The sequence below is a fragment of the Rhodamnia argentea genome, chromosome 8, assembly GCF_020921035.1.
Source record: "Rhodamnia argentea isolate NSW1041297 chromosome 8, ASM2092103v1, whole genome shotgun sequence".
Taxonomy (NCBI): Eukaryota; Viridiplantae; Streptophyta; class Magnoliopsida; order Myrtales; family Myrtaceae; genus Rhodamnia; species Rhodamnia argentea.
In genome coordinates this window covers 19179910-19195945 of record NC_063157.1, presented here as the reverse complement: position 1 = coordinate 19195945, position 16036 = coordinate 19179910, and the positions used below count along the sequence as shown (strand labels likewise).

At 38.2% G+C, this 16036-nt stretch overlaps 2 protein-coding genes across 3 annotated transcripts; both read right to left on the bottom strand.

Moving 5' to 3' along the window:
- Positions 1 to 5293: 5293 nt before the first annotated feature.
- LOC115728008 (probable dual-specificity RNA methyltransferase RlmN) lies at positions 5294 to 9003 on the bottom strand. Its single transcript, XM_030658335.2, has 10 exons — positions 8765 to 9003; positions 8572 to 8647; positions 8349 to 8446; positions 7706 to 7807; positions 7496 to 7582; positions 7230 to 7346; positions 6755 to 6858; positions 6300 to 6439; positions 6057 to 6193; positions 5294 to 5957 (listed from the first exon to the last, which is right to left on the bottom strand). Exons 1-10 carry the CDS (start codon positions 8966 to 8968, stop codon positions 5781 to 5783), a joined length of 1242 nt encoding a protein of 413 aa, XP_030514195.1. The 5' UTR covers positions 8969 to 9003; the 3' UTR covers positions 5294 to 5780.
- A 2939-nt stretch (positions 9004 to 11942) lies between these two features.
- Positions 11943 to 16036, bottom strand: LOC115728010 (receptor-like cytoplasmic kinase 176). Of its 2 annotated transcripts, none has more exons than XM_048283924.1 (7): positions 15868 to 16036; positions 15507 to 15821; positions 14733 to 15003; positions 13758 to 13893; positions 13496 to 13638; positions 13281 to 13404; positions 11943 to 12732 (listed from the first exon to the last, which is right to left on the bottom strand). In XM_048283924.1, exons 2-7 carry the CDS (start codon positions 15560 to 15562, stop codon positions 12281 to 12283), a joined length of 1182 nt encoding a protein of 393 aa, XP_048139881.1. In that variant the 5' UTR covers positions 15563 to 15821; positions 15868 to 16036; the 3' UTR covers positions 11943 to 12280. The 2 variants fall into 2 exon arrangements, with proteins under 2 accessions (XP_048139881.1, XP_030514197.1); XM_030658337.2 differs by having other exon boundaries at positions 14733 to 15055; positions 15511 to 15821; positions 15868 to 16035.

Sequence of the window (16036 nt, the reverse complement as noted above, 5' to 3'; positions counted from 1 at the left end):
TTGGACTTGTCATTTTTTATCTCAACACATGATGAAGTATTTTCCAGTACAGTAGGATCATTTTCTTCACAGGAGAAATCCATGTCAAATTACTGTATCATGGAAGATCATATCCCATCTGTTTGGAAGGAAAGCTTTTGTCGACTGCGCATTTTATTAAGCGAGTTTCTTCAATCTGTTTTTTTAGTAAAGACAAATTGGAAGTTTCTATTCTAGAAGTAACTTAAGTACCTAACTAATGCGATGCCTAAAAGGTGCCATTTATGAAAGCATTCCGCTTTGTTATGTGATGGTGGCTGGCTAATTCAACATGTTGCTAATTATAAAATTCTGCGTGAAGGTTGAGGAAGCTGCAATTGCTACCTTGAAGAGGGCATTAGGTGCAATTGCTAGCCTTCACCTTTCAAGGTGAAGGGTCTGTGGCTTTTCCGGGGGCAAACCATAATTGACAGAAGTTCCCTGGGGGCAAATTAACCATGTTGACAGAATCAATTTTTTGTGGACTCTGGCAGGAAAAAGCTTGCAAGGCGGCTCATGATGATCGTGAGAGGTATTTTTGACCAATCTGAAGCGACAATGTAGTGGTCAATTCACCTCTAGGATGGAGGGAATGGTTGGTTGCATTTAGTTTTCCCCGCTGATCGGCTGACTTCCGTTGTATTTGATGCTAGTCCAAATATTTCCGACACTTTGCTGGATTACTCTTCTTTCAGGTGCTTGACTTGACATTGGCAAGGAAAAACCAAACCAATTTTGAATGTATTTCGTTTTCATATTTTTATAATATTTAGATCTTATTACTCTCTTAATCAATGTTAAATATAAATTCTAGAAATTAATTTTGTATTTAATTAGATTTAAAATCAAAAAATAAAAGAAATTATTTTATCATACGATCACAAATTATAAAAGTTCATTGCAAAATTGGTCCCTACCCGGTCGTCATAAAATCCATTGCTAGAGAAGATTAAAAAACTAAAAAAATTTCGTCACTAGAACCGCTAAATTCGTTACTAATCGGCAACAATTTTTTCCATAAATTAGTGACGAATCTCTATTTTTGTTGCAATTTAGCGACGGAAGTAACATATTTCGTCGCTAAATTTTGCCACGCGCAATTGGCGACGAAACAAAATTTCGTTGCTATTTTCGTCGCAAATCACTTTAGCCACGAAAGTTTTCATGGCAAATGCCGTAGTTGAATCTTCGTCGCTAATTAGCGATGAAATTGGCAACAAAATCATTCGTCGCTAATCGGCAACAACATTTTCCACGACAGGCTTCGTGGCAAATTATTGATGAAAATTAATTTTCCGTTGCTAAATTTTTGTACTGCCAATTGGCGACGAAAATTTTTCCGTTGCTACTTTTGTGGCAAATCAAAATATTAGCGACGAAATTGGCCGTGAAAAATTTCATCACCCCATTAGTGACGACATTTTCCACGAATAATTTCGTTAAACATTAGCGACGACTTTTGCCACAAATAATTTAGCGACGACTTTTGCCACAAATGATTTCGTTGCTAATTGCTAGAATTTTCGTGGGAAATTCCATGGGTAAATCCTTGGTTTTTGTAGTGAAATTAGCGACAAATAATATTTTCGTGGCTAAATTCGTCGCTAATTGGGTTTTGCGACAAATTTGGCCACAAAAAAAAAATCGTAGCTAATCCGGCGTCGCAAAATTTAGCAACAAAACGTTGTGTTTTCGTCACTAAATTTAGCGACAAAATTTATTTTCGTGGCAAAATTCGTGGCTAATTAGCGACAAATAAGTTGCATTGCTAATTTGCCACGGAGGAAAATTCATCGCAAAATTCGTGCCCAATTAGCGACAAAACTTATTCGTTGCTAATTAGTCATGGATATGTATGCATGCAAAAGTTAATTAGCCAACAAGTTTTCGTCGCAAATTGCAAAATTTTTCGTTCAATTTCGAAAATTTTGGTCAAATTTTCGTGGCAAAATCCTTAAATCCTTATTTTTTGGTAGTGATTCTTCACTTGTGTTGTGAGAATGGTGTCAATTCATAATCATGATGGTTATAAAATTTACGCTGCCAGTAATCCAATAATACCAGCTCAATATCCCACAAGACATTGCTCACATAGTGAATATTTGGTAAGCAATTTGGCTCCATGAATGGGGAGTGGCGTGCCCACATAAGTCACGTCTTACCGATCGAGGATAGCGCATGCAAATTGCATAAATGGTAACACAATCGCTCTTAAACTCTGGTATGATCAACACTAACGGGGACAAATTTAATGATATTGTAATACTTTCGAATTTTATTACTTTTTATTAATTTTTCCTTCTTCATTTTTTTTCCCTTTTTTCCATTTTCGCTCCACCGGCCATTGTCGGGCCTCGTTGATGGCCGGTGGAGGTCACTAGCCTCGCCTATTTGTGCTTTGTACGGAATGTGCACTCAATAATAGGGTTTTTTTCCAATTTAATTTTTTTAAAAAAATATCTACGAAATTATTTTTTAAAAAGTATTTACCAATGGCCTCGCGCTGGGTTGCCGAGGGCCCGACGCCCAAAATAAAGGGGTGTTTTTTTCCTGGCCGGGTGAGGGGGGGGGGTTTTTTTTTTTTTAATTTCATTTTTTAAGTTTTTAATTATTTATATTTATAATATTTAGTTTATTTCGTATTTATTTAACATGTTTATATTTATTTTATTTATAATTTTTCTTGTGAAGCTTATCTTTATAACATAATTAGCAATAATTAATGTAAAATTTATTAAGATCTATAATTAATAAATAATATTGTAATTATGTAATTAATTAAAAATATTCATAAAATAAAATGTAATATACCATAAAATAGATAGATAGAAAACAAAAAGAATTAAAAACAACATGGAAAGATTAAAACCAACAAAGAGTGAAAAAAAAGAAATGGCAAAACTTGAAGAGCATATCCATCGCCGAGCCGTTGAGACATTTTTTATTTCATGTAATTTTGAGACGAACCATTGCAAAGGCAATTTCCCAAAAACATCATTTTCCTGTCAATTTGTATTTTCTCCCTATCTCTTCTCGAACTTCTTTTCCTCTTTCCCCACAAAATACACTCAAATTTTGGAAAAAACCCACAAAATACTACAATGTTTGGGGAAAGAGAAAGGAGGGTGACAATAGCATGAAGGGAAAATCAAAATTGACAAAAAACGGCATTTTGGGGGAAACAAACCTAGTTTGCCAATGGATTCGCTAAAAAACATGAAATAAAAAAAAAACGAACGCAGAAATGCTCTTCCAAAGTTTTGCCCTTTATTTACTTTTCCACTCTTTCCGTGGTTTTAATCTTTCCACCGTTTAACTTTTTCTCGCAAAAACTAAAAAAAATAGGAAAACCCATCTAACGATCTCGAATCACAAAAATCCATCGTTGTCACCCCAACGCGAAATATGATTAGACGCCGTTTCGCTCACCAAATGAGCCCGATCCGATGTCGTCGAACCGCCGGTTACACATCACCGTTTCCTTTGATTATCTATCCAATAGATGAATATATCATGAAAATCTCATTTTTTCATTTATCTTACTAATTTTATTTTATGAATATTTTAAATTAATTACATAATTACAACATTATTTATTAATTATAGATCTTAATAAATTTTTACATTAATTATTGCTAATTATGTTATAGAGGTAAGCTTCACAAGAAAAAATTATAAATAAAATAAATATAAACATGTTAAAAAATACAAATAAACTAAATATTATAAATATAAATAATTAAAACATTTAAAAAATGAAATAAAAAAGTCTAGCCGCCAGCGCTTGGGCCGCAAGGGCTGACGGGATACCAAGCAGCGAGGCCCAAATTGGTAAATACTTTTTTTTAAAAAATAATTTCGTAAATATTTAAAAAAATTAAATTGGAAAAAAAACCCTCAATAATATGCCATTTGTATCACCACGACACGTGTACACATATTTGGACACATTTAGACACTTGAAAAAAAACATTTCTACCTTACCAACCCCAAAAAAGATGTTCTACCTGATTACACAAATTGATTTCTTGACAATGCAAATAAAAAGTAAAGACAAAAGCCACTAAAATTACAAAAATATGGCCATTATAGCATATTTATCCTAAACTTTTTTCTGCAATACCAAAAATCCAAAACTTTTACCAATATGACACATTTACCCTCCCTCAAAATTTTCTTAATAAGAATTGTTAAAAATCTATCTATATGGACGTTGGAAAGTAACTTAAGTGAAATAAAAGTGACTTTGTTTAAACTGAAAAATCATCTGATGAAACCTAACGGGGGAACGTAAATGTAGCACATTGGAACAATTTTGAGATTTTTTATGTCACGAGAAAAAAAATTTAGGATAAATGTCTCACGATGAGCATAATTTAAGGTTGTTTTGGTTTTTTCCAAAAAAAAAAAAAAATGGGATCAATCATATCTATAATGTCAAAGCGAGATACGAAATGCGAACCAACTTTAAAGGTGTGTTTATTTCGCAAAAAACTTCTTGACATAGGAAAATGTTTTTCGTGAAAATCACCTTTAAGGAATATGGTTGGTTTTCAATTGTTTGGTAGTGTACTTGAAAGTGATACCGAAAAAGCTTTTCGATGTTCAGATCCTTTCAAAAATTATTCTCCGTTTTAATTAGGTTGTATTCCTAACATAAGATATTGAGGTAATATTAAAATGCTTTTTCTAAGATAATTCCAATATATGAATGATAATTTTTATGTATATTTATGGTAAAAAATAAAGCAACCTATGCGGCAAAAAGAAAAAGGAAATGCAAATAAATAACAAAGTTAATCTTTCGGTGCTCGTAAACTTCGTGCAAGAATGGTTCTTCGTTTCACAAAAGGTAATCAAAGAAAATGATACCATTATCGTGTCCAAATTGAACGTTCCGAAAAGGAGTGAAGATTAGTGTAGAGCCCGAGTACAAAGATTGAAATTCTATGTGAATGTGCACGTGAAAATGGAATTTGGAAAAACGATTTCTTTCTTTTCAAGATGGAAAAATTATTTTCTTCAATTTAAAATATGATTTTTTTCCTTGACCGTACAATCCTTTCAATTGATTATCCACTTTTAGTTAACCAGACACATGAAAATTAAAATAGAAAAAAAACATTTCTTGAAAATATTTTTTTATAAAACAAACACACCTAAGAAGTAAATAGGTCGGTCCAGTTGGTTGGATCCTTCAGACATTAAAACAAATAATACTACAACCTTGAAAGGCATGGTTAGACCCACAAAATCTCCAAGAACAGCAAAGACAAAACAAAAACATTGCGATTTATTACACACCTCTTGTGGTATGCAACATCCACATTGACATTACCTCCTAAGCAAAGCACGGAGAAAACATGGCGTTTAAACTACAAGAGATTTAAAATGATCCCCATACAGTCTGCATATACAATCTCCTAAATATACCATGAGCAGCTAGTCACCCAGGTTCTTTATCAGGCTATTTGGTTCATGCTCTGAAGAACATTTACAGCGAAAACGACTTATCTCGGCTTGTGGATTACGCTGTACCATCGCCTTATCTTGCTAGAATTGACCCATCTTTCCTCCCCCCGAGTGGCTTCAGGTGGTCAAGTGTCTGCTACCATTTCCCAGGATAAATGCCAGAGATAAAACAATGGACAACTGCATAGCGCGCTCTCCATCACTTCCATCTTGTCTATTGCACTCAGAAACCAATGGTCAAGCATGTGATATTCGAATTCTTAGAACCATGTAACCAAAGATTATTGCGTCTAACACGCCATTGCAATTTTTGGCTGGGATTGGATCTCGTCAGTTTTAGCAAGCAGAGGACTCTTCTGAAATTTGTTCCTCAATTGACCACAAGCTGCACTTGCATCCAGGCCCCTTGTTTGGCGTACACTAACTGCTATTTTGCGGGACTCGAGAACACTTGCAAATGCCAAAACCTTCATATGTCACACAATCCCGTTGCAAATTAGATTATAGGACAAGTTGATTCTTCACCCTAAAATTGAACGGATCATATTTCAATAACACCAACTTACAGCTTTTTTGGATGGACGCCTATAATCAGAGCCATCAATCGGATTAAAAGGAATCAGATTTACATGATTACCACGCCCCCACTCATGCAGCAACTCAGCAAGTTCTACAGCATGGTCCTCTGCATCATTGACTCCAGCTACAGACATACATGAGTATGAGTTCTATGCATGTTTAAGTTACCATCTTCAAGCATGATAAAGAAAAACTAGGCATAATGCATGATAGCAGTAGAGCAAAAGTACCTAAAAGGGCATACTCAAACGACACCCTTCTACTCGTTTCTTGGAAGTAGTCCTGGCAATCCTTCATTATTGCATACAATGGATAGGATTTGGCACTTGGCACTATCGATTCTCTAAGTTTCTGGTTTGGAGCATGCAAGCTGTAAAACAATTTAGTCAAAACTAATTCAGCACATATAAAAGAAAAGGAAGCAGCATCAATAACTAAATAAGCATTGGAAAATAATGTTATACTGCAACTGCTTAAGACTATTAAAGCAAAATGCAGAAGAAACAGATTGTTCAGTGTAAGAGGTCCATCATATCCTCATGTGCTAGTGAATAGAAACCAAACAACAGATTGCCAGGAAAATTTCCACACTGTCTATTTTAGTCCAACTATTAAGCGCTACAAAGTAAAAGAATCGTGACAATAAAGCAAGCAGCAAATTCTTCAGCTACTTGTCAGTTGATACCTGACCGCCAATGTAGACTGAATTTTGTGAGAAGCCAGTTTCTTTATTGTGTTTGGAACTCCCACCGTTGAAATTGTCATCATCCTTTGCCCAATTTGCACATCCTTAATGAGAAAGAATGCAAATTGGTAAAGAAAATTTAGCCATCGTGTTACATAACCCAATTGAGAGAGAGAGAGAGAGAGAGAGAGCACATCAGGCAATGAACTTGAAAATCCAGAATTTCAACATTTCTCTCCTTTGATGGCCTAAAGAAAAAGATCTCTCTTCATTTCCCTACTGTAGAAGTATCTGACTAAATAACTTGATTCTTTTCGATTTGAAGAGTTTCAAAAAGGACTTTAAAAAGGAATCTAGAGGAAGAAAACTGTTGCTTCCTAGATTTGAATAGACCATCGAAATTATCAGCGACAAAACTATACAAAATTCAGCAGCAGAGCAACAGATCTGAATGATTCATGGTTAATGAGCTGACCTTATTCAAGCATCTGTGTGCTTCAAGAACAGATTTAAGATTCAACATCGGCTCACCCATTCCCATAAACACCACATTTTTCACCCTATGCTTGAAAGTCTCCTCAATAGCTAGCACCTGCATATATCCTTAATAAGAACCTTGAATGGAACATAACATAGCTTTATACATGTTCATTCACCAGAGAAAAACATGTTGGACTCTAATGCTCCCATGCTCAAACAAATATGTCCTCCAACAAGGACATGATATAAGATAAGACAAACCTGTTCAACAATTTCATGTGCCTGAAGATTTCTTGAAAAGCCCCCTTTTCCAGTTGCACAGAATGAACATCTTAGCGGGCAACCAACCTGAATGATTGAAGCAAAAAATGACCCGCAGAAGAAAAGACAGGAAACAATTCCTATGATGCATTTTCACCCAGCAGTACAAGAGAGTATGTTCACTAGTTGATCAGCACTTTCGGATAGTACCTGAGATGAGACACATGCAGTAAGTCGAACCAAGCCTTTTTCATCTTCCACTGGTATACCTACTGTTTCAATCAGTCTGTTGTCTTCCAGTTTTATCAGCAGCTGCAGATTAGTGGATTGCAGATGAGCTAAGGCCAAGATACTAAGAAAGAGTCGCAAACAATCGTGAAGCACAAGATTTATTCTTACTGAATCAACACAAGAACCACGGATGCATTTGATGAAAGAATTGTTTACCATTTTAAGTTATCATCTGCAACATAAGCATAAGTTCTAGAAGGTAGACAACTCCATGCAAATGAAAAACATAAACCACAGAAGTGAGGGGCAGCTTCACAGAAGAAAGCCAGAAAGCAGAAAATGTGCACTCCCAAAAGGTAGATACTTTCTAAGCTCTGTTTCAAAATCCTCACAACAGGTGACACAACTAGAATAACTCCAACAATACAATGACCGAACTGCACTAGAAATGCAACCTCCATAAATCCACCAAATAAAAACATAAGAAAAAAGAAAGCATGTCAGAGGACACTATAAGCTTGATCATACTCTGTGCGCCCATTTTCCGAGACATTTCGTGGGATAAACCCGCCATGATTGGGCAACACACTAAGACCCCGTCGTAAATCTTTTGTGCCTTTACCTTGATAGTTCCATCAGCTGCAGTGACAGTGCGATAAATTGGTGACCGACCGACCCTCCATCCGGCTTCTTGCAATTCATTCCTGAATGCCATAGGCACTGTCCGCACGTCACCCGAACAAATACAGTATAAGCCAACAGTTCTACCCGCTTAAAAGGTAAAATGCCTCACAAATGCCCAAGCTCAAGAAAGCAACAATGAATTGAATGACAGCAACACTCACGATGACTGAAATCCTCAATCTCTCTGACCTTCCTCTTGTATATAAGCTGATGGAGCTGCTTCCCTCTGTAGCTTTGCTAATCGCACGCAAAATTCACCACCATTACGAACAAACACGCATTTAACGAAAAGGGAAAGAAACACAATCGGATGATTCAAACGGTAATTAGCACTAGTGTAGCGTCCGTGGATACCTGACCCAAGTCGACGGCGAGTTGTTGAAGCTGCTGCTCAGACATGCCGAGGAGCACGCGCGGGTCCAGCGCCGTCGAGGGCGCGGTCGGGACGGAGGACGAGGCGGCTGCGGCGAGGGAGAGGGACCGTACGGAGGCCGCCCGTGCGAGAGGGACGGAGCAGCTTTGCTGGAGCATCGCCATTGAAGTGGCAGCAATCCTCATCTCTGAAACTGAAACGAAGGCGGAAAAGAGCTTAGTGAAAATGCCTTAAAACCTCAGATAAAATTTGGCTAGAAAAGCAAAAACCTCTAGGTTGAGAGGAAAAGACTATCCTAACCCTACATATGGTTTAGTTTATTTCACCATACGATGTTTTCAAAAAATATTTTCTAGAAAACTATTTTTCAAAAAAATTACAGTATTTTTTGTGTTTGGCTAATACTAAAAAATGAACTAGAAAACGATTTTCATCATTTGTAAAGAAATTGATTTTCCAACACACACACACATATATATATTAACTCATTCAATTTTTTTAATTATTATTATTTTGAATAATTTAATTTTTCCTTTAATTTTTTTCCCTTTTTTTTCCTTCTATAATTTCTTCTCAGCCTGTTGTCGGCCATGGCGGCGGGCGACAACCGGCCATAGGCTAGCCTAGGCCACGACCCGACCTTGCCGGAGGCTGACGAACTCAAGGCGAGCCTTGCCGGCCTCGAGGGAGACCGAGCTTCGCCGAATCTAGCAAGGTAAGCCTTGCTTGCTTGAGACCGAGCCAAGCCAAGCCGGATCCAGGCTATCCAGCAAGGCAAGGCCTCCCTCGAGGCCGGCAACACTAAGGCTTGCCTCACTGGCCTTGGACAATGCCTAGCTCGGTTGAACCATTTACGGTGAGCTCGGCCTCCCCCGAGGCTCATGTTGCCGGGGTCCGATGGAAGAAGGAGAAAAGAAAAAAGGAAAACAGAAAATAAAGAAGAAAATTAAAATGTTGAAATTTTTAAAAAATAATTAAATAATAAAAAATTTATAAATAAAAGAAGTGTGAAAGAAAGGATGAAGAAAAGATGAGGATCTTCTAAAAATGAGGAAAACATTTTTCTCACTTTTGAAGGAATTCTTTCTGTGGGTGGAAAACATTTTTCTGGACTAGTTTATTTTCCGCGAACCAAACACCAAAAAATCTAGAAAATATTTTTCGAAAAGTCATTTTCCGTGAAACAAATAGAACCCTCGGATAAAATTTGGCTAGAAAAGCAAAAACCTCTAGGTTGAGAGGCAAAGACTATTCTAACCCTACATATATAACAAGAGAAAAAAAAAATTGTCCAATTTACCGGACAATAATTATGCATGACACATTTCCGACCCAAAAAAAAATTTATGCATGACGCGGGAAAAAATAATTCATTATTTACTTTCAATATAAAAAGCGAGTGGAGAAAATAAAAAATGGTAATAAAAGACGGTATCGCTTACGAGGAAACTTTAGAGCGCAAATTATAGGATTTCAAAACTAGACGGTACGAGTTACACTTTTAAAATTAGATGACTCAAAGTATAGTAATAGAGGAGTATTTGCTAACTATTTAATTTACCAATTCTCATAAATACTAGAGTTTCCTTATATTTTTACCACATCATATCCACATTCGCAATGATTGACTTTCCTTTTAAAATTTTCATCATACTTTCTTATGTAGAAATTCGTTTTTCATGAGATATATTATATTGGGAAAAATTACCAAAAAAGTCCTAAACCTATTGTAATTGTGTCAATTCGGTCATAATCTTTTTTTTTTGTCGATTCAGTCCTAAACCTTTTACAAAGTGCTAATTCGGTCCTTCCGGCGAATTTTAACCGGCCGGCACCGACGTGGATGCCGGCCGATCGGTGAACTAATATTTTAATTTTTTTTCTTTTCCTTTTCTTCTTTTATTCTTCCCTTCCCCTCCCCTATTCTTCAGCTTCAACTTTCCTACTCTTCTTCTTCTACACCAGTTCATCGAAGAAGAAGAATTGAACCAGTAGGCCACCCACCATGCCACCGTCTACAACCACAACCTATTGTCTCCACCTTCGCCCTGCCCCCGCACCTCCTTGCCACAACCGCCACCGTGCCCCCCCAGTGGTTCTACGTGCACCGGTCCACATCACACAGGTTTGCGTGTTCGCCGGACCTTGGCAAGGCTCTCGCCGGCCTCGCCATGGCTGGGTGAGATTAATCAACTTTCAATATAATAGGGAAAATTACCAAAAAAGTCCTAAATCTATTGCAATTGTGTCAATTCGGTTTTAATTTTTTTTTTTGCCGATTCGGTCCTTAACTATTTGTAATTATGTCAATTCAGTCCATCTAGCAAATTTTGGCTGGTCTCCATTGACGTGGACGCCCGGCCAGCGACCCAATATTTTATTAATTTTTGTGAATTTTATGATTTTTTTTCTTTTTTTTTTTTTTTTTTGTTTTCCTCCCCTCCCCTTCATCTTCCCCTTCCCCGTTCAACCTCCTCCTTCCCCTTCCCCGTTTTACCTCCAGCATGGAAAGAAGGTTTTTTTTTTTTTTCAAGGTACTTGCACAAAATATTTATTTTTTCTTTCTTTTTTAATTTGTGTTTCTTATTATGCCACTCTTTTCACTTCCAGAGATGAAAGTGCAAATTATAAGATTGCTAGGCGATTTTAACTTTACATCCGCTTTAAACATTTTTCTTGATAGACTTTTGCTTCTTCTTTTTTCTAAATTCGGATTTTGCGATGGACTCACCCCGACGTTTTTTTTTTAAAACTGATACGCACAAAACTTTCACAGCATATTAATATTGATACGTAGATTCGTACATAACGTTTTCTACAAGTTCTAGAAATTTTGATATATTTCAAATTATTTTCTTATTCCTCTTCGAATAAAAAGTGCCATTTTATTATGCCCGAATTTTAAAAATTTAAATTAGTTCTATAAAATTATGGAAAACATATCCGTGACTTTATCATAATGTTGTGAAAATTTCATAGGGAAGCATCGGTTTTTTTTTTTTTTTTTGGGGTCGAAAAAGGATCGGGTTATCGGGTCGTTCTTTTTTTGGGCCTTGCCCAGTACAAAAATGATCGAGGGCATTCAACATTATGGACTCAACAGTCACAGGCGTGGCCGAAGGTACTATGACTTGTATGCAGAGTCACAGACGAGAGATCTGAGAGAACACCCGCGATGGGGAATTTATGGAATATGTTCAAGGCAGACGAGGACTGACACATTGTAAAAATGACAACAACCGAAGGCCCTAACATGTTCCTCGGCCGTGGAAAAACAGCCATCCGAATGTAGCTGCTCCGGCTTTGAATCTCTGTGCTTTCCATCTCTCCCTCCTAATGCTGTTACGATGATCTTCGATGGGGAAACTGAGAGCAATAACAGCAGCTGTACAGTAACGAACAGAATGAGACGTATGCATGCTGAGTCCATACCATCAATTGAGTTGTAGATTCGAATCAGTGTGTGTGGAAAAGGAAATGAGTTCGCCAAGTTTTGCTCAAGTATGAACAGGAGAAAGAGACGGCCGGGGATATACGGCAGGCTTCATATCGCCGATGTCATTGGCGCTTCTTCGGCGGTGCTTGGGACCGGCGTTCGCGTTTCTGCTGGCGTTCTGTTGGGCTTCCCTTATCGCCGTCTCTTCGGTGTCCTGGAGTTGCTCCAGAGCTCTCACCACCTCGTTCATGTTGGGCCTGGACTTGGGCTCCAGCGAGAGGCATTTGATTGCAACGTTAGCTGCTTTCAGCGCTCCGCTCAGTGAGTACTGGCCCTGAATACGAGCATCCATGACCTGGAAAATCTTGCGCTTGCTCGAGAGATAAGGTTTGGCCCATTCAATAAGATTTTGCTCTCCAGATGGTCTGTTTTTGTCCACCACCCGTCGACCGGACAACATTTCGAGAAGGACAACCCCATAACTGTACACGTCGCTTTTTGCCGTCAAATGCCCTTTGAAAAAGCATAAAGGATTCAAATATCAAAAGGGGCTGGGTCAGCTTGATCCCGTTAAGAACGAGAACTCCAATCAATTAAAGAGTAGACACTAGAAACAAGAGAGATAAAAGGAGCTTGATCATGCAGCACCATACATTGAGATTAATCGTGACAGAAACAGCTCATAGAGCGAGAAATTGGTACTACGTAGCTAAAAAGCACAATTTCCAAATACCTTCCCTTAATACAGTTGGATACCGTGTTGTTTGTGACTCCCACATGCAAGCACACAGAAAGAGCGTTTCTATTTTGTATGTGAATCAGGCTATCGTATCTGTACACAAATGTTTCAGTTTATACATTAATAATCCTATCTGATGCTAAGGTACAGGAAAACAAACCCAGCACAAACAGGTTCTCGAGACTATGTTGAATTAGAAACTTGGACAGGTAGAAACTTTTGGTATTAAATAGGACATGCGGACTAATGCTAATAATGACGTATCGGGATTTCACGATCTAAATATAGACACAAACTCTGCAAAATAAGAGAAAGCAGATACCTGTAGCCATGTACTCTGGAGCAGCATATCCGTAAGTACCCATGATTCTTGTAGAGACGTAGCTCTTCCCCCCTGTTGGCCCATCCTTGGCCAATCCGAAATCTGAGAGTTTAGCGTCAAAGTTCTGCCATCCAATGAAGTAGGACAAGAAAAACATTAACAACCATCCAGTGTGCAAAACAGCAAAAACAGAGAACTCCATATCAATGGCATACCGCATCTAGCAGGATGTTGGATGTTTTGAAGTCCCGGTATATAACTTTCACTTTGTCGCCGTGGAGGAATGCGAGTCCCTTAGCAGCACCAAGAGCAACCTTGATACGCAGTTTCCAAGAAAGCGGATGATGATAGGAACTCCCTGTTCATCAATACTAAAAGTTTCAAATTATTAATCTGACAAATTGTTTTGAAGCCCGAATAATTACAACGTTGGGTCAAAGAAAAGATGAACACATGGAAGTACATCAACAAACTCACTCCTGAACAAGTGATGCTCCAAGCTTCCCCGAGGCATGAATTCGTATACGAGAAGGCGATGCTCATCCTCAAAGCAGAAACCGATCAACTTCACAAGATTAGGATGATACAGCTGGCCCAAGTAGTTGATTTCCGCCTAGTTTGTAATTCACCAGCAGATAAATTAACTTCATCGTCTCCTTGAAATTAACAGCAGATGAATTAACTTAATGTCTAATTATTTGAAAAGCAGAATTCCTATCAGAATGAAGAGGGTAGAGAAATCGGTTCCAAGACACTCATGTTTGGCACTTGAGCAACACAAACAGACTTCTCTCCTTTTGTTAGAAACATTTTCTAATGTGCTATTTAATGCTTACAAAATTGACTAGCAAACTTCCAAGTACTAGGAAATCTAGAAGATATCTTTGTCCAGTCACCAAGCAGGTCCTACTCAGCCAAGTAAAGAAATCATAACTAGTAACTCAACAAAAGTCCTCTGGCGTCACCATCTCCACCGACCAGTATGTCATGCTATTAAATGGAAAGGTCTGTTGTATTCTGTGATGCGTGAACTGGGTATCATCACAAATAAGTACATTGCTCTTCCCTAGCTGTGTGAATGCATAATATGATTTTGACAGACAATACTCTACACTAAGTCAAAGAGTTCGCAACCATGATTCCAAATGTATTACTTCAATTGAAAGAGGAGTAATACGTTATTTTTCCCCCTTTTTATTGCCCTTTTCACGGATTGTGGAGGTAGGCCTCCTCCGGGCCTGCCCCTGTATCTTTTATCACACAGCAGTCAGCAAGCTGATATATCTCCAGCGAGAGTAGTAAATAGTAAACTTTTGCAGCATTCCAATGTTTCCCAGATGCTCTGAATTAATGTTTATGACCTAGAAAGGTTAAGATTTCGCAAGAAAAAAGGACTATATTGATTTCTCAAACATATGGAGCAATAAAACGAATGCTAACAATGACACTCACCAACCACTCCTTGTGACCTTGAAATCCCTCTTGGTTAAGCCGCTTTACTGCTATCACCAAGCCAGTTCCAGGCCTAGCGGCTGTAAAAGTTTGCTCATCAATCCACCCTTTGAAAACACAACCAAACCCTCCTTCACCCAAAACGCTGTCTGGACGGAAATTTCTCGTTGCCGTCTTGAGATCATTAAAGGTGAAGCTCTTTAGATTGGACAACTGCAATATCTCACCCTCCGTTCGAGGGGTTTGAGGTATGGAAAGAGAGGAGGCCCTGCTACTCCCATCACTCGAATCATTTCCTTCTCCACGATTAAAAAGATTTGCTCCTGCACATGTTGATTTTGATTTCATTGATCCAACAGAACAATGCGCCATTTTACAACACAAGTGGGGGCCATGCCTCTTTCTTTGGAACCCCGACTACACTAAAATTTAAGCTACAAATAGTCCATACCAGAAAAGGACATGAAAAATCAAGAAGTCTGAGGGATGTCGGTAACTGCCAATCATGTGCTATCAATTTCGCTTGCTATTTGTAGCAATGGACCTCTAACTTCAAACAATTAAAGGATACTGCTTTTAAGTTTTACCCTTGTAAGTTCTACTTCATGACCCTCCAAAATCAGTATCATATACTATCAACACAAAGTGAAGAAAAAGCAAAACAGCATGTCCTATCAAGAATGGCAACAAATGTTCCTCAAAAGCCAAAACGACAGCTGTTCGTGATATAAATTCAGCTCAGGATCATGCAGCAAAAGCTTCAAACGGGCGTGCATACCTATGTGAAGAGGACTCTCAGCTTTGATCTGCGAACTCAAGCAAGACCCCATCACCAGAAATTAAAAAAAACACAGACTCAGATTCAATCTCCCCTATTCTCTCCTCCACCACTCCCTCATACAAAGATGAGAAACAAGACAGAACAAGAACGGCAAAAAGCTCCCCAATCTCGGAAACACCTATAAAGGGAAAAGAAGGCCAAGGGGGGATGAAAAAACAAAGAGAGAGAGAGAGCTCTGGATGAAACAAGGCAAAGCCCGTGAAAGAATCAAAGAAAGGGCGGGCGTCCGTCGTCTACAGTGTGAAAAGCTTTGTGGGGGGGTTTGTGATTGAACAGCAGCTGTCACCCAGGAACGCAACTGCCCAATTGAATGCTTTTGACCCAATTGGAAGCATCCATCCAGCCAGGGGTCAAGAAAGTTGAAATGGGTTTTGCTGCTTCTTTGTTCTTGGGAAGTTCTTCGTCTTACCCACAACCCCCAACCACAAGAGAAAAAACCCATAAAGAATCAAGTAGAGAACTT